At 34.1% G+C, this 22,568-nt stretch overlaps 3 protein-coding genes across 3 annotated transcripts; 1 reads left to right on the top strand and 2 right to left on the bottom strand.

The window, feature by feature from the left end:
• Nucleotides 1-7,891: 7,891 nt before the first annotated feature.
• Nucleotides 7,892-9,319, bottom strand: LOC107903099 (peroxidase 55). Its single transcript, XM_016829150.2, has 3 exons — nucleotides 9,052-9,319; nucleotides 8,776-8,967; nucleotides 7,892-8,682 (listed from the first exon to the last, which is right to left on the bottom strand). Exons 1-3 carry the CDS (start codon nucleotides 9,256-9,258, stop codon nucleotides 8,107-8,109), a joined length of 975 nt encoding a protein of 324 aa, XP_016684639.1. The 5' UTR covers nucleotides 9,259-9,319; the 3' UTR covers nucleotides 7,892-8,106.
• A 470-nt stretch (nucleotides 9,320-9,789) lies between these two features.
• LOC107904826 (peroxidase 55) lies at nucleotides 9,790-11,182 on the bottom strand. The gene is made up of 3 exons (XM_016831322.2): nucleotides 10,848-11,182; nucleotides 10,588-10,779; nucleotides 9,790-10,521 (listed from the first exon to the last, which is right to left on the bottom strand). Exons 1-3 carry the CDS (start codon nucleotides 11,055-11,057, stop codon nucleotides 9,958-9,960), a joined length of 966 nt encoding a protein of 321 aa, XP_016686811.1. The 5' UTR covers nucleotides 11,058-11,182; the 3' UTR covers nucleotides 9,790-9,957.
• A 3,283-nt stretch (nucleotides 11,183-14,465) lies between these two features.
• LOC107904825 (zinc finger protein 511) lies at nucleotides 14,466-16,489 on the top strand. The gene is made up of 4 exons (XM_016831321.2): nucleotides 14,466-14,683; nucleotides 14,812-14,876; nucleotides 15,172-15,370; nucleotides 15,836-16,489. The coding sequence occupies exons 1-4, from the start codon at nucleotides 14,555-14,557 to the stop codon at nucleotides 16,184-16,186; spliced, it is 744 nt and encodes a 247-aa protein (XP_016686810.1). The 5' UTR covers nucleotides 14,466-14,554; the 3' UTR covers nucleotides 16,187-16,489.
• The last annotated feature ends 6,079 nt before the right edge of the window (nucleotides 16,490-22,568 follow it).

Below are 22,568 nucleotides of genomic sequence, written 5' to 3'. Positions count from 1 at the left end.
TTGTATCAAAGCTTATTCAACGCACGTATTGTCGCCCCTCTCTACACGAAACCTCCACAGCCTCCGTACCCCAAATGGCACGATGCGAATGCACAATGCGAGTATCATGCGAGAAATACGGGGCATTCTATAGAAAACTGCATTGCCTTTAAGAAACTGGTTGAAAGGCTTATCAGTATGGGCATCGTTAAATTTGATGATTCCTCCACTGCGGAAAATCCATTACCCAATCATAATTGACGAGTGGAGTGAATGCAATGCACAAGCAACTGAAGAAGGGATCTTATTAGATGTTCGCCCTTATAAACCTGGGAGTGTTCTAAAGAAACCTTTGTAGTATTTAGAGCTTACTCAGAGTAATATTCAAAACACACTTGTTGCTTTCAGCCTAGAGCAACAAGAAGTCTTTTGTGAAAAAGGCTTATGTCTGAACGTCATTATTTTAATAGAATGCATCTTTGCGATCTTTTGAACTAATATTTTTTCATTGATTATTCTTTTATTCTTCCATCCAAATCATTCTTTCATTCATTCATAATCATACTGTGCAGATAATTATTCTTAAATTCATACATTCTTTATATATTATTTTGTACCTACAATAGGTCCCTGGATATCAACGGCATGAATGACACTGCTACAGACTTAGAATCTCCTTTTGAGCGAGACATGTGTTTAGAGGGATCTCACGGCTTTGAAGATGACACAGATCGTAGCTTATCTCCAAACTTGTTGAGGATGGTAGAACAAAAGGATAAACAGATCCTACCTCTCAGTGAATCATTAGAAATTGTGAGCTTGATGAAGACTAGAATTGACCTGCCTACAGAGACGAAAATTCAAAGATGTCTTTGTATGATCATACCAGGGTATGCCTCGATTCTTATAATAAAACCTGCACAACAGCACGATGTCAGAAATTTACAGTGCGAACGATGCAATTCTTTGCCGGGGCAATGCCTCTCTCGTTGAGTCAGCATAGCTTTACCCATTTGAAGTTGAGTTTCCATCCCTTCAAGATGTTGTTGGATTTTATCCTGATTAAAGAGGAAGATCCAAATTTTTCTGTCGTAGTTGCGTCCCAAAAGGGCTCTATGAAAGAAATCTGGTACCAAAGAAGGTTTCTCACATACAAGATGAAAGTGGAAGATCTTATGTGGAAGACTTTAGAATAACATTGATTCTGGTCGAAAAGCATGACCAGAACTTGCCTAATCTCATGAATTCAAAAAATCAAAAAATAAAAAAAAATCAAAGTCAAAATAGGAAAAAAGAAAAAAGGAGAGGCCAAGGCGAAAACCCGCAAAGGGCGCTTTGACCAAAGGTGGATTTGAGTTGAAAACCCGAAAAAGGACGACTCAAATTTTGAGCACAATGGGGCATGGACATCACCATTATCGAAGACTTCTAATGGGCATTGTTTCATTTTGAGAGGCTACTTCATGAGCTAAAGTCATCGTATACCGATACAGAATTTCAGAGAAGAGAGTATTGGAGAATGCATTGAGGTTAAACAATAGCACGATAGCTGAAGTCTCAAATTAGCTCAGAAGTGGACACCACGATTCGTCACTGAAGTTCCTAGAGTTGAACATCAAAAATTGAAGGAAAATGACTGAGACTTACAAGGATTGACGTGAGAAATTACCATTTACCCTCATTGTTTGTCGAACATCGATACTGGGGCAACACTTCTCTTTTTGGTTTACAGGATTGAGGTAGTTCTACCTATTAAAATCCCCTCATTGCTTGTTGAAGGGATCCAATCGCAATGTGATCAGTTGGCCCTAGGAAAAGGGTTAAAAGCTATTCATCAGGGTCAGATGTACCATAAATAAATAATATGAGCCCATAATAAACATGCTCGTCTCAGAGAATTCCACAAGAGGGCTGGATGTTGAAAAAGATTCTTCCTTAACGAAAGGATTCTAAAGGGAAATGAATGCCAAACTAGGAAAGTCCCTATGTTGTAAAGAAGACCATTTTTAGAAGAGCACTGATCCTGAGTGAGATTGCTAATCCTATAAACTCGGATCCAGTCTAGAAATAATTCGTTTAAAGAAGAAGGAAGGACTAAGGTGAAAACCTGCAAAAGGGCACTTTGATTCAAAAAAAAAAAGAGAAGAAGAAGAAGATGAAAAAATGAAAAATGAAAAAGTAAAAATGGAGAGGCTAAGGGGAAAACCCACAAAGGGCACCTTAGGCCAAAGGGGATTTGAGTTGAAAACCCGAAAGGGGCGGCTCAAATATTGATCAGAATGGGGCATGAAGTGATCAGATTGGGGCATGTGGTGATCCTGCTGTACCTGAAAGAGTAGGGCGACATCTTGGGGCATCGACAAAGTCCTGTAGATCTCCTAAACACATGTCAAACTCAGGAAAGTCTTCAGAAAGTTTGTACAGAGAAGTTCAAGCTGCGATATCTGGGGCACCTAACCTTCATACTATTTATATATTGAATTTGTTGTTGTTCTTGGAATACTTCATTCTTTTTCAAGATACGTGTTCCAATCAATTCCTCTTTTATTACCCTTGATAATTCATTCATTTCGAGCTTGCTCTCAAATCAATTCTATTTCATCCATTGTTATATTCTTTTTTGCAAGTATGTTGCATTGGAATGATGATACTTTCACAATGAAAGTTTTGCATATTACTCTAGAAGTTTCTAAATAATATAGGAACCTGAAACAGGACTATCGTTTAGAACGCACCAAGTTTAAAGGGTGAAATATCTAAGAGGGAATAGTTTAAGTTAAAGGCTATCTTTTCAGATTTTGTTGTCCAAATATTGATTGAGCAAAATGACAAGATGTCGTGTTGGTGGCAAAGCTTCAATGAGCCAACAAGCGATGTTTACCAGGCAAAAGGAAAAGGTCTTCTGGGAGAAGAAAATTTTGCAATTGTGCATGAGCATTTGGTATGACACCTTGGGAATGAGGTAAATGACCAAAGAGTTTCACATTCAATATCATTGAATTGCGATAGGAGAAGATTGAGAAAAGCCATACCTTTCTACCATTGGGTTACAATGGGAGATTGATGGTACAAATTTTATGTCCCAGTGGATTAAACTTTGACGTGCACAGTGGGGGGCAATCAGATTAAGTGTTTCTTTGGATATGCTAGCCGAGCAAGAAGGCGGTGCAGCACGTCAGTGAATAAAGCCTTAATAAGCTTTTGTGTGATGATAAACTAAGCATTAAGGAATCATTTTCATGACATTTTGAATGTTATTCCTTCACATCTAGTTGAGAGTATTTGATTCATTTTGATCATGCCATCCTAATCATTAGGCATAATTAGGTTCATTATACATGTCATGTTCCCTAGAGAACAGATCAGTGAAGACAGCAGATCTTACCTTCCTGCGTTAACAGCGAAGCAGATCGAAAACAAGCCTTGCCTTCATTGGTTGCAGTGGAGCTGGTTAAAGAAGTAGATCTTGCCTTCCTGCATTAACAGCGAAGTAGTTTGAAAAACAAAGCCTTGCCTCCATCGGTTGCAGTGGAGCTGGTTGAAGATATCAGATCTTGCCTTCCTGCGTTAACAGCAAAGCAGATTGAAAACAAAGCCTTGCTTCCATCGGTTGCAGTGGAGCTGGTTGAAGATAGCAGATCTTGCCTTCCTACGTTAACAGCGAAGCAGATCAAAAACAAAGCCTTGCCTCTCTCGGGTGTAGAAGAGTTGGTTGAAGACAACTGATTTTATCTTCCTGCGTTGACAGTGAAGCAGGTCGAAGACAAACCTTACCTCTCTCGGTTGTAGTGGAGCTGGTTGAAGAATTGCAGATCTGATCTCCCTGAGATTACAGAAGAGCAGATCAAAGATAGTAATCCTATCTCCCTGAGATTACAGTGGAGCGGATTAAAACAAAGGATCTTATCTCTCTGAAATTATAGTAGAGTAGATCGCATCAGGATTTACCTCCCTGTGGTTACAGTGGAGTACATTGAAGCCGATAATTCTATCTCCCTGGTTGGCAGTGGAATAGATTGAAGATCGAAGATGACAGATTTTACCTCTTTGTGGTTACAGTGGAGTACATTGAAGCCAGTAATTCTATCTCCCCGACATTGCGGAGTGGGTCGAAGCGCCAATACCTATACCTCTGAAGTTGCAGTAGAGCAGATCGCATCAAGTCTTATCTCCCTGACGTAGCAGTGGAGCAGACTAAAACCACAAATATCGTCCTCTTAAAGTTGTTGCGAAGAAGATTGAAGCTGCAAGTCAGAACACTCTGAAGTGCAGTGGAGTGGATCGAAGCAACAAGACATAGTGGACTGGAAGGAGGCTATTTGAAGAAAAGAAGCACTAGAAGAAGTCAAGATTCGGCAAGACCGGGCAAAATTGGCCTTTCTGACTGGAAGGAGGCTATTTGAAGAAAAGAAGCACTAAAAGAAGTCAAGATTCGGCAAGACCGGGCAAAATTGGCCTTTCTTGGTCTTTGCTCTGTTCTCGTTACACGACAACGAGCAAAGAGGGGCAGCTGTTACAGGCCATTTTGCCCGAGGCCCAATTAAACACAAAATAAAAGTCCAAATTACAGTCCATAAAGTCCAAAACAACAAGCTCAGAACCACTAGCCCAATAACCCAATAGCCTACCCTCAGCCCAAAACCCAAAACAAAAAACCTAGCAGAAAACAGAGGAGCCCTAGGCGCCGCTCCTAGGGTCTTCTGACCTTTGGTCTTCTGCTCACCTGCTCTGCCAGCAACCACCGCCAACTGCCACCGTCACCTCCATCCACGTGCGTTGATCCCTGTAAACAAATCAAGGCAAGCAAGACAGGCATAGGCATAGACTAGGAATTTCATGTAAATCGGCTATAAAAGCCGAAACTAAGATACATGTAGGAGGTTCTGATTTTTTTAAGAAAAGATCGAAGAAATAAAAAGAAATCAGTTGAAAGGTGATATTTTTAGTCTTTTTTCCTCTTCGATTCCATTCGGTTTTGCTTTTCTTTTCTTTTACGGTTAATATAAGTCTAAAGGTTAATAAACGAAACTTACCTGAATCGTCGCGGTTGTAGCGTCGCCGGAGTCCGAGTCGTTGAGAACGGACGAGGAAGGCGTTTCATTTTTGAGATTCCCTCTCTCGGCCTTAGGGCTTTAAGGACTTGATTTTTGAAAGGTTTTCGAAATGGGGTTTTAAAAGACTGACTTTTCGACTTCCGACCGCCGCTCACGGTGGCGCCGGCGCCGATAATCGGCGACCGGCACGGTGGTCCACAACTGACCCCATGGCCGGAGGAGAGGAGAAGAATAGAGAGATTCTCTGTTTTTTTTAAGAAAGAAGAAAAATGATTTTTTTTAAGATTTTTAGGCTTATATAGCCTTCTGGTACGGCGTCGTTTTGGCATGGATCAGGTCGACCCGACCCGACCCGAGGAAGGTCCGCGTGTTTCCATACCTGAGGGTCTATTTGCAACTTTGGTCCTTCTGTATTTATTTGATTTTAAATTAATTCCTTTTGTTCAATATTATTGTCTTTTTTTAATTCGGCCCCGAACTTTCGCCTGTCTTTCGATTTTGTCCCCAACCCTTTGGCGCACTGAGCAATATACACGTGTCCTTATAAGGGTTTTATTACTCTATTGGTCCCTGATATTTGCGCGCATTTCCATTTTGGTCTTTCTTGTTTGTTTTATTGTAGTTTTACCCTGTAATTTCATTTTGCTCTCGATTTCATCCTATATTTTGTTTATTGGCTAATTTAATTTCTTTTTAAGACTCTTATTATTAAACTAACTATTATTATTATATTTGTTATCTTTTATTACTATTTTTATTATATACACTTTTTTAATTTATACACTTGTACCCATTTATATATATGTTTTATACTTTATAATTTATATATATATACATATAGGTCCGTATATATTTCTCATACGAATACATATATACTAATATATCTTCTTTTATCCTTTTTATACACGCATACATACATATATGTATATACCTATACAAGCTTTTATATTTAATAGCTTTAAATCATACTTATACATATATATGTTTTCATATTTTTTATAATTATACATATATAGAAATGTTTTCCTTATATGCGCATGAATATTTTATATATATATTTTATAATTTGGATCAATCTTTTTGTTATTATTTGTTAATTTCAATGTTCATTTATTTATTTATTCATATGTTTATTCTTTAAAATGTTTTAGTTTTTTTTTATTTACTTGTATATCGATGATTGATTATTTATTTATTTATTTCATTCTTTACGCATATTATTTTGTGCTCAATATCATATTTATAATTCTATTATGCATATAAATGCCATATTTCAAAAAAAGGGGGAAAACATTTTCGATTAAGGCAATATTTAGCGTTTGGAAATTCGAGAAAACGTGCCCTAAGGTACTGGGTGTCGATTTTTCTCGTTCAACCAAATGGCTAAATATCATTTTAAAAATTTCAAAATAAGGCAATATTTTGTGTTTGGAAATTCGAGAAAACATGCCCTAAGGTACTGGGTATAGATTTTTCTCATTCAACCAAATAGCTAAATATCCTTTCAAAAATTTCAAAATAAGGCAATGTTTTGCGTTTGGAAATTCGAGGAACGTGCCCTAAGGTACTGGGTTTCGATTTCTCGTTTAACCAAATTGCCAAATATCCTATTGAATTTAAACCCATGCCATTCGAGTTTTTTTTTAAAGGATCGTATTTTAAATTTCTTTAAAGTTTTCAATCTTCGACATTAAGACATTAAATAATCAACTAGGTACCAATTTTGGGCGTATCGAGTGTGCTAATCCTTCCTCGTGCGTAACCGACTCCCGAACCCGTTTTTCTGAATTTCGTGGACCAAACTTGTTGTTTTAACAAAATCAAACCTTTTATTAAAAACCACCACTTTTCGAGGTGATCCAATCACACCTTATAAAAAAGGATTGGTGGCGACTCCCGTTTTATTCGTTTTTGTCAAAATCCAAGTCGACCCCGTTTTTCAATCAAAAAAATGGTACCAACATTGCGCACCAAGCAAAATGAGCTGAGCTCTGTAGGTGCTGCTGGTCTCGACAGTAGCTTACTGCTGGCTTCATGTTGCATTGCAGTTCAGCTCTCAACAACAAACCCCAAGTCAGCCACTATTATGGCCCCCGCAAGTTGGTAGCAACTTCTATGATAGTCAAATTGTACAAGTTCCCATCAATAGCTTTCCGAGGGCCACCTGATCAGCTGCATGAAGATGAATTTCAAGTTGTTTTCTTTCAACTTGCTCTCGCACAAAATGGAGAAGTCTATGGTGGCATGCTTCATTCGGCTATGAAAAACTAGATGGCATAATGAGCATGTGAAAGCTAGATAATGAAGTTTGCCTATAATACGCGGATACAAAGAGCTGTCAACTTGAGAGTTGGAGGAAGAGGTAAAGAAGTTGACTGTGGTAACTGGAGTTAAACCTTTTTGCAATTCGTCATGTTTACCTCCTTTAACATATCTGAGACATATTTCTTCTGAGTCAATAATACACCACAAGTGTAAGTCAACACTGCAATACCAAGAAAGTAATGAAGTTGTCCAATATCCTTGAGAGAAAAGTGCGATGCACGAGAGTCAATAACCTGATGAACATCACTAAACTTGTTTTCAGTGACAATTATGTGTCATTGACGCACATAAGTTCATTATAATGAAAAATTAAGTTCTCTCAATCTCTCTTCCAATCACAATAACAAGTCTCGTCTTAAATATGCATATATTGATTTGTCAAAACTTCAATCTCAGTGCTCAAATAAGTCTTCAACATGAAATCAAATAACAAAAATCCTTTAGGAAAAAACTTCTGTTTAGAACAGGATTCCTTTAGGGAAATTTGATCACACAAAAAATTAGAGGTCGAATACATATTGACTTTTTGAGAATTATCATAAACAAGGAGGCAAACATCCGTTTCTTTCTCAGACAAAAGACACATACAAAGATAAGTTGTTGGCAATGGCATGTTAACAACTCAATAACATGGAAATTAATGCCTTTTTATTGTTATAAAAAATATATGAAGGAGAAGACACAAAGAATTTGGGTCACTTTTATTTTGTTGTCAAATGATAGCCCCTTATTGAACCTCATATTCCATTCAAGAATTAAAGGCTGTGCAGTCAACCCTTATCTGTCCTGCATTACCGGTCTTGACTCCCACCCTTCCAAGTTTCCTTATTGCTGTAACAAAAGCTCCACTAAAATCACCAGGGTTGTTAGCAAAATCAATCACAGTAGCTTGAGATGCTTTATTTGTAAAGAGCACTTCATCTGAAGTAAACAACCCCTTCTTAGTAACTAGATTCTGGAAATACAAGTTATCAAATGTTTGTGGCGTTGCAGGGTCCATGTTAATGGCGATTCTGGGGTCAACATTTTGAGGACAAGCTTGCATTAACTGCTGTGCATAGGTCGGATCGAGATCGGGATCGACAGGTGATGATGGAGAAAACGAGTACAGCCGATTCGCGAAGCGACTGCAATGAGAGAAGCCTACAGTATGAGCTCCTGAGAGTGCAATCATATCAGTTTGTGTAAGGTTGTTTTTGGCGAACATGGTGTTGAGTTGAGTGAGATTGAAATTAGGGTCTGGTAGATTTCCAGTTACCCTGGATGCCTTTGAAATAAGGCCATCACGTCGTCCCAATTCTACTTTGAATGAAGGGCCACCGGCCTGGGAATTTCAATAATAATAATAAAAGACAATTATTAGAACATCGATCAGTTTTGTCGTGCAATAAATGTCTTAGCCTTTGGCATTCCTTACCAGTTCTATAATATCCCTAGTAGCAATTGTCAATATGTCAGCACAGGAGACTACTCTTGGGCAACTTTTTTCGACTTCCGTCTTAGCTTTTATTACCGTATCGAATCCATCTCCGGCCAGCGAAAGATTATCCGGAGCATCCTTCTCGGCGTCCCCATTCGGCGAAGATATCAACACTGATGCATCACAACCCTATAAAATGAAACCAAATACAAGGAATTCTTGTAAAAAAAGCTAAACCAGACAGGCTACGGAAGGGGAAAAATGAGAACCAACCTCAACAAAGCAATCATGGAAAAACAGACGTAAGGTGGCAGGAATTGTGACGAATGTCTGGTTAATCTTCTCAGTGACCACTTTTCTTACAATGGATTCCACTTTCGGACAGCTAGTTCGGTAAAATGTCTCGGATAATTGTCCCTTTCCCTTCTGCATTATCATGAAAACTAGGAACAATATCATCAACCATGTCCTCACAGCCATTCCTCAAATTTCAAGAGTTTCAGTCCCTCCACAAACAATGTATATCTTAAAGAGGTGTCCATAAAATATATATAAAGAAGAAACAAAGAAATGAAGGCCTTGTAAGTTGTTGGAGAAGATGCTTGATGAATAACTCACTTTATCTAATCATATAAATATTTATTAACTCAGCAATCAAGCAAGCAGCTACGTTATTTTAGCCCTTTGACCTGAGTTGGCATTTTCTAATTATTTCATAACCTACTTTCATCGTCGTTTTAAATTTCATTTCCCATTGTTCATTGTTAAGATCAGTTCATAGTTCAGACTTGGAATAAAATAGAATAACCCTCCCTTGGTTGTAGTTAGAGAAGAAAGCGACAATTAAAAAAAATCCAAAGTCTATATAATAATATAGTGGAACATTCTTGTGGTAAGAATGTTGTTTCATTGCTGCTGTTATGGTCAACTGCGTGTTTATCATTGATATTATTTTTTAAATTATTACTTGTTATTATAAATCAACCATATGCCTCTCAAAAGTTGACATGTTAAACATAGTGTGACACTGAATCCATTTTATTGGTATGATTTACAAAAACAATGCCTATCTTTTACATGCATTGACAAGCATCGCAAAGGACCAAAAACAAAATAATTACAAGGATATATATTCTTTTTCATATACTGTATGATGACCTTCAAATACCATCCCCAATTTCATGAGTTAAATGTTGTACAATCTATTCTTATTTCACCTTCATTGCCAGTTTTGACACCCACCCTTCCAAGTTTCCTCATTGCAGTAATAAAAGCTGCATTGAAGTTACCAGGGTTAGTAGCAAAATCAGACACGGTTGGTTCAGAATCTGGATCGGTGTTAAGCACTTGGTCCGAACTAAACAAGCCCTTCCCGCCTATTATATTCTGATAGTACACATTGTCAAAAGTTCGTGGAGTTTCAGGATCCATGTTGATGGCAATGCTTGGATCTACATTTTGAGGGCAAGCGTCCATCAATTGTTGTGCATAGCTTGAGTCCAAAGTAGGATCAATAGGAGACGAATATATACGACTCGAAAACCGATCGCAGTGCGAAAAGCCTAGAGTATGAGCCCCTGAGAGCGCGATCATGTCGAGTTGGGTAAGGTTGTTCCGAGCAAAAAGGGTGTTGAGTTGATCAAGGTTGAATTCAGGCTGCGGTAGATTTCCGGTTACTCTTGATGTTTGCGATATAAGTCCGTCTCGACGTCCCAATTCTACTTCCCATGTAGGACCTCCAGCCTAACATCTTATTCACATATGTTAGTACGCAATATAATCGCAATAGCATTGCGATTTATTTCTTACCAGGACGACAACCTCACGAGCAGCAAGAGCTAAAATATCAGCACAAGACACAACTCCAGGACATTGCGTTTCAACGGCTTGTTTGGCCTTGATTACCGTGTCGAATCCATCACCGGCAAGGGAGAGATTATCTTTAGCATCCTTTTCGGCATCTCCACTCGACGATGAAATCAACACTGATGCATCACATCCCTACAAAAATAAATCGATTAGTAACTTGAAAAAAATCATAAAATTAAGAGCAAAAACTACTAATTAACCTCAACGAAGCAATCGTGGAAAAACAAGCGGAGAGTTGCAGGGATGGTAACGAAGGTTTGGGTGAACTTCGTCGACACTTCTTGTCTAACTATGGATTCCAGATTCGGACAAGAATTAGCATAGAAATTTTCGAGTAACTGCCCCTCTCCTCTCTGCATAATCATTAAAACCATTGATAATAGTATCAACCATCTCCTTAGTACCTCCATTTTGTTTCTGCCTTCTAGTTCGTGACTGAAAGTGTGAAATTAACTCTTATATATACAAGACTTGAAGACTTCTAATAAGAAACTGTCAGGCATGCATGGAATTGGGTGGCTAATACTTGGTCTAACCTAATTCCCTCAAATCCAATACCTAAATATATATATATATAATCTAGTCCTTTTTCTTAGTTTGAATACCTAATCAATCTTGCAAGTAGTCATTTTCTTAACTCGTATTTTATCATTCCACCCACAGTTTAAAAATATATATAATTTTCTAAATATATAAAAATGTTGAATTATTCACCTCAAAAATGGTATTGGAAATAGTTTAAAAGCAAAGAGTAAGTCAAATATAAGATTGATGGAAATTGCTGTGCAGTTCCCTTTCACCTAAATTATGTAAAAATAATTAAAATAATAATTAGGTAGGTGGAATTGGTGTGGCATTAATTTAGATGAGGGTGGAGACATTTAGAAAAGAAGCTTAGATTAATTTCTTACAAGTTAGTGGCAATGTAAGAAAGAGACATAGCAACAAATCAGTGTACGAAGAAGAATGTGTAAGATTTCACGTGGGATATAAAATATAAAATGACCTTCCCACTTGTTTAAGTCATATGCATCATTAATTCATCATAAATACAAAATTATTTATTACAAATATTATATCACTTTAACTTAAATTATATTTTAGTTTGGTGTTTTCTAAATTTTTGAAATTTTAATAATAATTCAAACCATATCAAATAATTTCGTTTATTTCAAAAGGTTTCCAAAAATAAAAGGCTTCAATTACTCCTTTTAACATTTGATTACATGGAATCCTTTTCAAAAGTTAAGCCTTTTTAAAATACAAAAAATAATAATAATTTTTTTAGCTTCATCCCTATTAGTCCACATAGTTGTAGATTTACTTCATTTTCTCCAATTGCATCATTCTAAGCTTCTATATTTTACAAGTTTTGAAATTTTAGAATTGATGCAAACGATAGTTTTTAATTCATTAACTAGATTTTTAACGAGTAATATGTAAAAATAACAAATTTTGAAAATAACAAAATTTAACTTCATAAATTTAATAAAAAATAAAATTTTAAATTTTAAAAATCCTATAACTAAAACCAAGGAAATTAAAATATAAGACTAACCCCATGTTGAAAGGACAATTTGATTTGGGAACAGTTAGAACTATAAATAAATAGTTGACTCTAAGACTGTTTCTTCTTTTGACAAATTTCATTCTTAAGGGACTCCTTCATTCTTACCATTTCTTTTTGCTAGTGGGGAATTTTTAATATCTCAAAATTAAAAATTGATAAATATTGAGTGTAATGGTAATATATTTTTTATTTTTAAGATAAAAATAATTTTTAAATTTTAAAAATTGCAATTAAAAACTTCAAATACAAACAGTAACACAAACACTAAGATAATAAAAAAAAACTAAAAATGAGTTAGAAAATTCATTACTATAATCTTATTGTGTATTAAAGTCCAAGGATATATGCTATAAATGTTAATTTTAAATTGAATAGTAAATAGTTTAATCATAAGCGAAAACTGTTATTCTCTTTTAAAAAATTCCATCTAACTCAACTTCTAATTTAATCAAAATTCATGGTAATTAATAAGTTAAAAATAATAATTTTGTAGGAATTTGCACTATAAATATATATTAATCATTAAATTGCATATTCCTTTAACAAACTTAAATTACATCATGCCATGACTTGTACAAAAATGTTAAACCCATAACATAAATTCCCTATTTCATTCTTTTATTTTTAATATTAAAACAAGCAATTTAGTGTAGATATAGAAAGAATATTAATTAGTAATGAATATTCGATCGAGTCGAGTTAAAAAATTTCGAGTTAATCGAGTTGATGAATCATATTTTAGCAACATAATTCAATTTAAAATTTTTTCGAATCAAGTCAAAAAAAGTTAACGAATCATATTATTTGTACTCAATGTCGCGTTTATATGGACCAATTATTTAATTAGTACACAAAATACAAGCTTATTTAACTACATAATTAACAATATAATGGTTTTGCTTTTAATTTAATGGGTAAACATTTATCAAAATAGTTTTGCATTTTCTTATTTGGATTTTTGGACAACTCGAATTGTGTAATTCATATTCGAATTAAACTGAAAATTTTGATTTTTTTTCGAGTTGATCCGAATAACTCAAATTATTTAATTTAAAATTTAATTTTTTTATTAAAATTTTTAAACCAAATCGAATTTTGCTCACCCTAATATCAATAAAAAAAATAAACCTCATGTCTTACTTCTTATATTATCTTGGCATGTCACGGCTAGTGAATTCTATGGATTGAATTTCTTTTATCATTTATATACCAAATAAGTATCTATAGTTACTGATATATATATATACTATATATAAAATTAGTTTTTGGATTAATAATATATATTAATTATTAAATACTAAATATATTTTTATTTTTTAAAGAAAATTGTATATTTTCACAAATAATATAAAATAATATAGTATAAATATTTTATAAAATATTTTATATTGCTCAACCCATCAGCTAATTGAATCAATGAAATCTTTTTGATAAATCTTCACAATATTCTTATTAATTTCAAGCTCTTTAAATAAAAAATAAAAAAAACTTAAATTCTTGAAAATAAAAATATAGAGATTTAATTTTAAATGTGCTTTTAGAAAATTAATTAATTAATTAACAGTTTCTTAGAAATAAATTTAAAATTCTGTTTCTAAATTTTTAATTAAACAGACACTTTTTTTAAAAAAAAATGTTTTCAACAAAAACGATATGATTTTTACTTTTTCGTTTTTAAACATAATATTAATTATATTTTTATATATTAGTAAAATTAGAATTAACATCTATTTTAAATATGTTTATTTAATTTAACTTTTTCAAGATGTTTTAAAAAAATAAACATATATGTACAATTAATAAAAAATTAAAATAAATATGTAATGAATTTTCTAAAGAAATTTAAATTTAATTATGATTTATAACATATTTATTTTTATGTAAACTATTTTTAAAAAAATTATCATTTAAACACTTTTATAACCTTTCCATATTTGTAATACCATTTTTAAGAAAAATCTTGTAATTATGGTTGTTTGAATCAGATGATCGGTCAAATCAATTGGATAAAAAATCGGTTCGAAGAAAGATATTGGACCTGTTGATTCGAAAATTTTTACAGACTGATTGAGCTAGGAAAAAAATAATTAAACTGATTTTTATAAACTTTTAATGATTTAATTAAACCGATCGAAGTGATTGAACCAACGAATAGAGATCGGAACTGAAATTTTAGATGGGCTAGTGTCCAAGTTATTGGGATCCATCATGATTAAAACGGGTGGGCTCAATAGAAAGCCTTTCTTTCGGCTCAACTCAAATTTCCCAAAACCCAGAAAATTCAAACTTTAAATCATTCAAAAATTAATCCCAAAATTCTCTCACCTCTGAGTAGCCATGGCGATGGTTGTAGACTACAAACACGACTCCTCGTTTCCCTACTGGACCTCGATTCGTCGTCGATTTGCTCCGGACTCTCCCTTCTTCTCTTCTGGTAACATCGAGAGAGAACTTCTTGCCAAACAGGTCCTCCTCTTTCCTTTCAACTTTTATCTACTACCTCTTCTAAATTAAGATCTAACCAAATACTTTTGCTCTATTAAGTTATTAATTAACTGGGTTTTTTTTCCTTTCTTTTTTGGGGTGAAATTCAGGTGGCATTGGATTTCACCGAAGATGAAAGGAACCAACTTGAGAAGATGATAGATACTGATGCCAGGTTTTAGCTTTTATTACACTATTTGAGGTTTACTTCGCTATATACTCACTTGTTGTTAATGGTCATACAAGGGCTGTTATATGCTCTACAACGGTTTCTATGTCCAGCAGAAATTGTGAATTGTTTGGACTTCCATGTAATCTTTTGTATGATAGAATTGCAGTTGTTGCCTCTTAAATGTAGTGGATATGGAAATGAAGATTTTTTTTTCATGTGAAAAAGATGATAAGACTTCAGAAAGTTTGATGTTGTTTATGTAATTAATTGTGCCATTTTGTGACTAATGCTTGAACAGAGGTGTCTTTTGTCCAATCGTTGGCTGCGGCGCACGCCTGACTTTGTTGGAGGACTTTGAAGATCATTATAATACACGGCATACTGCTTCTTGTTCTGTGTGCTCTAGAGTTTATCCGACATCTCGTTTACTAAGTATTCATATCTCCGAAGCACACGATTCCTTCTTTCAAGCAAAAGTCGCTCGTGGCTATGCTATGGTATCTTTCTTTCATTAACTTTGTACATTTGTGCTTCGAGATTGTTCATGGAATTCTTCCTTACCTTTTATTTTGTTGAATGCATTTTATCACATTTGTGTAAATGGAATGAGTTTGTGGCAATGGTAAGGCCTCAAACATGACCATTCAACTAGTGCCATGCATTTCATATATTTACCGTATTTAGTTGACTGCAATCTTGCCTCTCTTCCCATCATCCATGCATATCCAATGACAAGAAAGATATTGATAAGAGGGCTTCTCGCACTTAGAAATATGAAGTGTGAAGGGAGTGTTAATTTGTCTCCCAAACCATGAAAATTCATATAATTTTGTTTTTAGACTCTTCTAAGACACCAGAAATGGTTATTAGTTTGTTGTTAACTTTGTAATATTAATGTACTTTAATTGATCTTCGTATAATTGGGTTTAATATGGATATCGTTCTATCTTCGCGTGTAACAGTATGAATGCCTTGTGGAAGGTTGCGATTTGAAGTTCAAAAATTACAAGGGCCGGCAACAACATCTAGTGGACAAGCATAAATTCCCAACTTCTTTCGAGTTCTTTAAGAAGGCACATCCATCCAAGAAACAGAGGCTGAAAAACCAACGGAAACGAGCAGTGAATAAGAAGGATGAAGAAGTTCCAAGCAAGATGGAAGTAGAAAATGAAATGATGGAAGGCCTTGTTTCAGCTGTCTCTAAATTAAGCACTTCAGACTCCTCTCCTTCAACCGTTAGCTTTGGTCGCCGTAATGCACGTGGCCTTACATTTGTTCCTCGATCCATCCAACCACCACTACAAAAGAAGTGACTCCACAACAACAGGGGCAAACAGTATGTCTTTTTCTACATGAAGATTCCTGCAACTGGTAATGGAAGCACTTAAGAGTCAAATTTTTTAGTTCAAGTAGGAAAGAAAGATGTTAATGCAAAGGATGATAAATCTGACTTGTTGAGAAAGCACATTATGGAAATTCAAGTGTTTTTGGTTTTGATTATAGATGTTTCCTTTCCTTTGATTTTGAGCCTCAATGTAGTTTCATTGAATTTCACTCTTGTTGAATATGAGGAATATTTTGCAATGGAAGCACTTATCCTGTTGTCCTCGGGTTGACATATGGCGTTCTCCAATCATTTTCATCTTATTATTTATTTTTCCAAAATAGAGCTCTCATGTGCAATTATATGTGTGGGTTTAAGTTTGAATTAGTCGGCTTTTGTTTAGATTGTTGCAGTTTTTAATTCATATGTGTTTTAATAATTTGATTAAGTTATATTTTAATGGTTCAGATCTATTGGTTCGGGGTTGTATTTGTAGTTTGATTGTTCCATTAGTGTAAACTTAAAAAACAAAAAATAGAACTCTCATTTAGAGGTGTTCATGGGTTGGGTTGGGTCCAACTAAAATTTTAGGTCCGAGCCCGATCTAGCCTGAAAAATACGTTTAAAATTTTGCCCAAGTTCGGCCCGGATAAAAATGTTAAAACTTGGGCCCGGCTCATCTGTATTAATTTTTTATATCATTTTTTATATAATTTTTTTTAAAAATGTTATACATCAAAAATACTAAAAACATTAAAATAAATATTTCTCAACAAATTGAAAATAAATTTTTTTTAAAAAAAATTATGTATATTTAAATAATACTAAGATATGTGCAACTTAATAAGCAAATAAAACAATAAAACAAGATTATACAATAACAACAAAATAGTAGCAACATAACAGTGAAATGGTAGCAAAATAATGAAAAAAACAATAAGAAAATAGGAACAAAACATTAAAAATGGTAATAAAACAGTTAAAAAACAATAAATTTTTTTTGCATTTTCAAGTCAGGTCGGGCTCAGGCCAAAAAAGTCTTACTCGAGGCTTAACTTGTTTTCTAAACGAACCTTATTTTTTTGTTCAAACCTATTTTTTAGACCTATATTTTTACTCAAACCCTTTCACTTTTCAAACAGGCCTCCAGCCCCGCCCAGAAGCAAGTCTACTCTAATTCCTATCCTTGGCTTTTCTCTCAACTCTAACATGAACATGAGATCCTTCCAACTCTTTCAAATCAAATTTTAATTTAAAAATTTTAAAGTATAAAATATAGGTATCTTTTAATCAAACGAAATAAAGTAATAAGTTCAGTATTTTCTTAAAATTATTGTAGGGATTAATTAAAAATTTCAAACTAAAAATTTTAAAGGCTTATTATAAAAATAAAAATAAAAATCTTGTCAATAGAAATAACATTCAATTAAGTTTTAAATTGAATTTAAGCAATCAATTAAGTCCTTGTTCTTTGACACTATTAACTTTACCATGTGGCATATCAGAGTTGTGCCACGTGGTAAAATATGACAATTTATGTTATATTTGTTTAAAAATTTGTAAAAAAATCATAAAAAATTCTTAAAATTTCTAAAAATATAAAAAATAATAGAAAAATCATTTTAAAATAAAAATGAATTTTTTAAATTTTAAAAAATAGAATTTTCAACAACGTTAAAAATTATAAAAAATTGTAAAAAGCTTTAAAAAAAGCATATATTTTCGGGTTAATTAGGCAAATATGTCGATTTTAAAAGAAAATTAGGGTTTTAGGTCATTTTTTCCAAAATTTAAGGAAATAGGACTTTTTGGGAGAGAGAATACAAAAATGCCTCCTATAGGAGGTGTTTTCATTCAACAGTAAATTTTCCAACGACCAAAAGTTCAACCGCTAGTTTTTTTTTTTCAAATGGCTAGAAATTTTTTGCTCCAACAACTAGTTTATTTGTCATATCTACTCAACTTATATTCTTTCTTTCAACTTATTTTCTTTCTTTTTCATTCAATCCTATTCTCTCAATTCTCTCAACTATTTTATTCTCAATTTTTTATTCAATTTCTCTCAAATTCTTCTTGTCTCAATTTTCTATTTTGTAATTTCTTTGATTTTATTTGGTTTTCATAATTTTAAAAACGTCAATGCTTCTTATTCATTTAGATCACAAACATATTTCTGGCGCCCAATTACAAATGGTAAAAAAATATTGTTACATTTTTATTTTAATTAACATAATTATTAAGTTGTTAATATTATTAAATTATTAATTTTTTTATGTTTATATAATCAGACCAAAGATCAGATTATGAGACTTATATACACAATTTAAGTGCGAGGGCACTGCGTGTTTTTGAACAATATTTGCAAGAGGCGGGATTCTTGCATGTGTCTCATATGCTCGAGAGGACTAAATTGGAGCCTGCATGTAACAATCACGTTTTGTCTCAGAGCTTAGTACAATGATGAATTGGGTGAAGGAAATAGTGGTGAATTTTAAATTTTGACTAAATAGTGATGAATCGCGTTTTGTCTCGAAGCTTAGTTTTATTAGTTTTATATTGCTAATATACGAGAGTTCTTTGTAAAAATATTAAAAATAAAAAATCATTTAGAGAAAATATTGTATGTTGTTGATTATTTAAGAAAATATTATAAATTTTCTCTCACATAACATTTTAAAATAAAAATTTTTGGAATGGGTGTGCCATGTGTCGGTACCTAGTGAAACTGTCATGCTAGGTGGCAATGTCACAGGTTACTCCACGTGGCAAACTCGAAATATTTTTTTTCCTAAAATCATCGTATAAGTGTCACAGGGCTAAAACTTTAGTTTGGCAAATCGCATGACCTTAGGCGATTTCTTTGCTTCAAATCTGCTTAAGTCAGTCTAACTTTCGAAAAGTGAGAACTCTCTCAAAAATTCTCTAAGGAATGAAAATAAAGTGAAAGCAAATCAAAAGTGAAGGAGCAGCGAAAAAGCTTGGAAACCCATAAGAAAGTAATGCACACCAAGTATTTGAGTAAATGCTCTCAAATATATTATTTAACTCAAGAAAGGAATACAATAGGATATTATGGAATAATTACAAATGTGGTGGAAGACCTCTATTTATAGTTGAGCTCCCTCAAATCTAACGCTACATATTGAATTACACCAACGGTTGAGATTAGTGCCTATCTACAAAATGAGAGTCCTATCTATAAAATGAGAGTCCTAAGAGGTTTAAACTTTATACATCTTTATCTCTTGGGATTTACAATAATTACCCCGGTAACTCTAATTATACTGAAGTATTTTACCGAGCCACGAATGCTTCAAGTAAATAGATTTCTCTATGGGTCTCACGAATCGAGCCAGTTCAAGTGGCTCAAATGAGTCTCATTTAATCAGTTGACCTCCATAAGATACTCTATGTGCATTCATCACGAGCTTCAATCCATATCCCTTGACATTCTTCCTCACTCATTCTCGCGATGTCTTCATCGATCTTCAGAATAACACTGGTTTAGCTCGTCTCGAAATAGCCCCAATGTTTCAACTGATTCCCTACTAGTCTTTCTGCAGGGTAGTTCCATCCTTTGGAACAATTTCCTCAGCTTATGTCTCCACCGCCGTCTAACTCGAATTGTATTTCTCTCTTGTACATTTCAATTACAAGAGGCTACCACTTTTACTTGCCCCTATTGTGACTTGCCTCGATTGGGATCCTCTTGATCCTCACAAATGGGCTTTAGCATGCCCACGTTGAACATTAGGTTAACCTTGAGTATTATCGCTAACTCTAGTTTGTAAACCCTTCAGCTTACCCACTTCAAAACTCTAAAATGATTTCTATGTCTTTGCTAAGTCAATGGTAAGTCATAATGTAAAACACTAGGGAAGTGTTTGAGATGTACCTCATAGCATTTACTCGATTTAACTGTCTAGTTTGCATCACTACTTTTCCCACAGTCTTATGCATAACCTATTTCTCTTAAAGGTGGTAGCTCTACTGAAAACTTAACAGGCTTTATATCGATTTGTCGCACCTCTAGCATACCCAATGGGTCTCTTTAGTATTTTGATCTATCAAGTCAATGTTCTTACCATAATGAACATCCTCAAATAGCTGGATTGCTAACAATATCTTGATTCCATACTGTTGGGAAATGTGTTCATATTGTAGTAAACATGTAATTGTTTTCTATTTATTTGAACGATGAATAAATAAATAAAATTAATTTCACATTTCACTATTATGTATTTTGTATTTATTTCTTTTATATTTTGCATGCATAGAGAAATTGTGACAAGCAAATATTAGCCCATTGATTGTCTAAAGTTCAAACTGAAGATAAGTGGCATTGTAAAGAACATTTACATTGCGAGAAAGATAACTTACTTCAGTAGATAATCTAAATGAGTCCATAATCCCGTAAAAGAATCAAAGTGAACATTTGATTGAAGTACTACGAATGATTATTATGTCGTCTACAATTCTAATTAAGGAGATGACTAGTCTTGGCTATCTTAGTAGTTGACTCCACGAGTAGAGACATAGATGTATTAATTGGTAAAATGATACATTAGACTAGACCCAAGATGAATTAATTTTGAATTTGTTTGTGAATTAATTCACTTGTGACGTCCTGAGTTAGTCACTAACCATGTGTATGCAACTCATGTGCTTTGATACAAGTGGAGGCTCATACTCTAAAGATGATCGAGCCCATAGCCAGTATGTTGGGTCATGACTTGTTTATGGCATGGTTTTACTAGCAATAGTGAAATCCATAGTTCAATTAAAGAGTTAATGATATCCTCTCATTGGAATTGTGTGGATTGATAAATATGGAACGTGGTCATGGGTTGCGAGCAATTTATCATAGTCATTTGTTGACAGCGATTATATTAATCATTAAGAAGACACAATGGTGACAATGAGATAAAATAGGATTATATTGAGTGAACGAATTTAACTAAAGGAATCAATGATATCATATGAAGGTAACACACACATGACAAGGTCATTGGACAAAATAGTTTGATGAATTGCTTTCGTAAAAAGTATATAATAAGGAGTTTTCAATCAGGGTACATATTGTGGACTAACTCCATGATTAAGTAATTGCAAATTATTGGAACGATGTTTCTGGACATAACTACAATCACTAGAGCCTAATTATATATGTTTGATTGGTATATCCGCTAGCTCAACAAAAGCTCGATCGAACTGTATTTGAATCAAAAAAAATTCTACGACTTTGGGAACTAACAGAGCATTAATCTTGTCAAGGAAATTCAAGCCAAGGACAAAGTCATAATTATCCAAATGAATTACCTCGAAGTATTCCTTACCATTCTATTGGCTGATTTGTAGCTCAAATCCTTGTGCTATTCTTACAGTTGGGACCTCCTTAGAATTTACCGTCTTGATCTTCTTAGTCAATTTGCTAACTAAGAGACCAAGTTTACCCACGACTTTCTCCAATATGAACAAGTTTGATGCCCTCATATCAATAAGAACACTCATTCAGCCTGAGATGTTGATGTCCACAAACATTGAACCTTTTTGTTTACGATCTACTTTTTAATTTTGCAAATTTTAGTATCATTAACCTAAGCTTTAAAGCCTCACTCTCTAGCCTCACTTCCTTTTCTTTACTAATTGCAAACAACTTATATCGCTCTAGACAGTCTCGCATATTATGCAGTCCACAACATAAGAAGCATTCCATTGGTTTATTTTCATTCTCTCTAAACCATTTGGTTTCGACAAAACTCAAGATCAAACCAAGCTTTTTGGTGCTTTGTTTGGTTCATCATTCGCTTCGATGGTAGAAAGCACATATTTTTTTGGACAGCCCATCACTATATGCGAACGGTCATAAAAGAAGCATTCTACTGGCCCATTCGGCTTGTTGTTGGGCTTCCACTTCCCATTATGTGGTTTCCCATTATCACTATTGTTGTTGTTGTTATTCTCAACTTGTCATTCTTCATCTCCCCCACCATTGCTATTTTCTTTGGGATTTGAAGACTCAAATTTTTCTTTCTTCAGAATAAGCTCGATTAAGGACTCCGCTACAGTCATGGCTTTGGTAAGTTCTTTGACCCCTCAACATTGCAACTCTAGCTTTGCCCAAGGCTTTAGCCCTTCCATAAAAGATAAAATGGTCTCTTTCTCACCCAGGTCGAAAATTTAGAGCATGAGTTTACTAAATTGTTGCACATACTCCCTAACGTACCTTGTTGCATAAGCCAATGTAACTTAGCTCGAGCCTCATCCTCGGCATACTATAGGTAAAACTGCCCTTTGAATTCACTTTGGAACACCTTTCAAGTCCCAATAGCGGTACTACCTCGTCTCTCATCTGTGGACCCATGATGCCA

This window comes from Gossypium hirsutum, chromosome D07 (assembly GCF_007990345.1).
Source record: "Gossypium hirsutum isolate 1008001.06 chromosome D07, Gossypium_hirsutum_v2.1, whole genome shotgun sequence".
NCBI lineage: Eukaryota > Viridiplantae > Streptophyta > Magnoliopsida > Malvales > Malvaceae > Gossypium > Gossypium hirsutum.
This window is presented reverse-complemented; position numbering and strand designations above follow the sequence as displayed.

Excerpts from the sequence above, each read along its gene's own strand:
- LOC107903099 (XM_016829150.2), bottom strand. The coding sequence starts at position 9,258 with ATGGCTGTGAGGACATGGTTGATGATATTGTTCCTAGTTTTCATGATA. Across the intron at positions 8,968-9,051 it reads TCCATGATTGCTTTGTTGAG|GGTTGTGATGCATCAGTGTT; the intron begins GTTGGTTCTCAT and ends TTCATTTTATAG. Across the intron at positions 8,683-8,775 it reads CTAGGGATATTATAGAACTG|GCCGGTGGCCCTTCATTCAA; the intron begins GTAAGGAATGCC and ends TGAAATTCCCAG.
- LOC107904826 (XM_016831322.2), bottom strand. The coding sequence starts at position 11,057 with ATGGAGGTACTAAGGAGATGGTTGATACTATTATCAATGGTTTTAATG. Across the intron at positions 10,780-10,847 it reads TCCACGATTGCTTCGTTGAG|GGATGTGATGCATCAGTGTT; the intron begins GTTAATTAGTAG and ends TTATTTTTGTAG. Across the intron at positions 10,522-10,587 it reads CTCGTGAGGTTGTCGTCCTG|GCTGGAGGTCCTACATGGGA; the intron begins GTAAGAAATAAA and ends ATAAGATGTTAG.
- LOC107904825 (XM_016831321.2), top strand. The coding sequence starts at position 14,555 with ATGGCGATGGTTGTAGACTACAAACACGACTCCTCGTTTCCCTACTGG. Across the intron at positions 14,684-14,811 it reads GAGAACTTCTTGCCAAACAG|GTGGCATTGGATTTCACCGA; the intron begins GTCCTCCTCTTT and ends GGTGAAATTCAG. Across the intron at positions 15,371-15,835 it reads TCGCTCGTGGCTATGCTATG|TATGAATGCCTTGTGGAAGG; the intron begins GTATCTTTCTTT and ends CGCGTGTAACAG.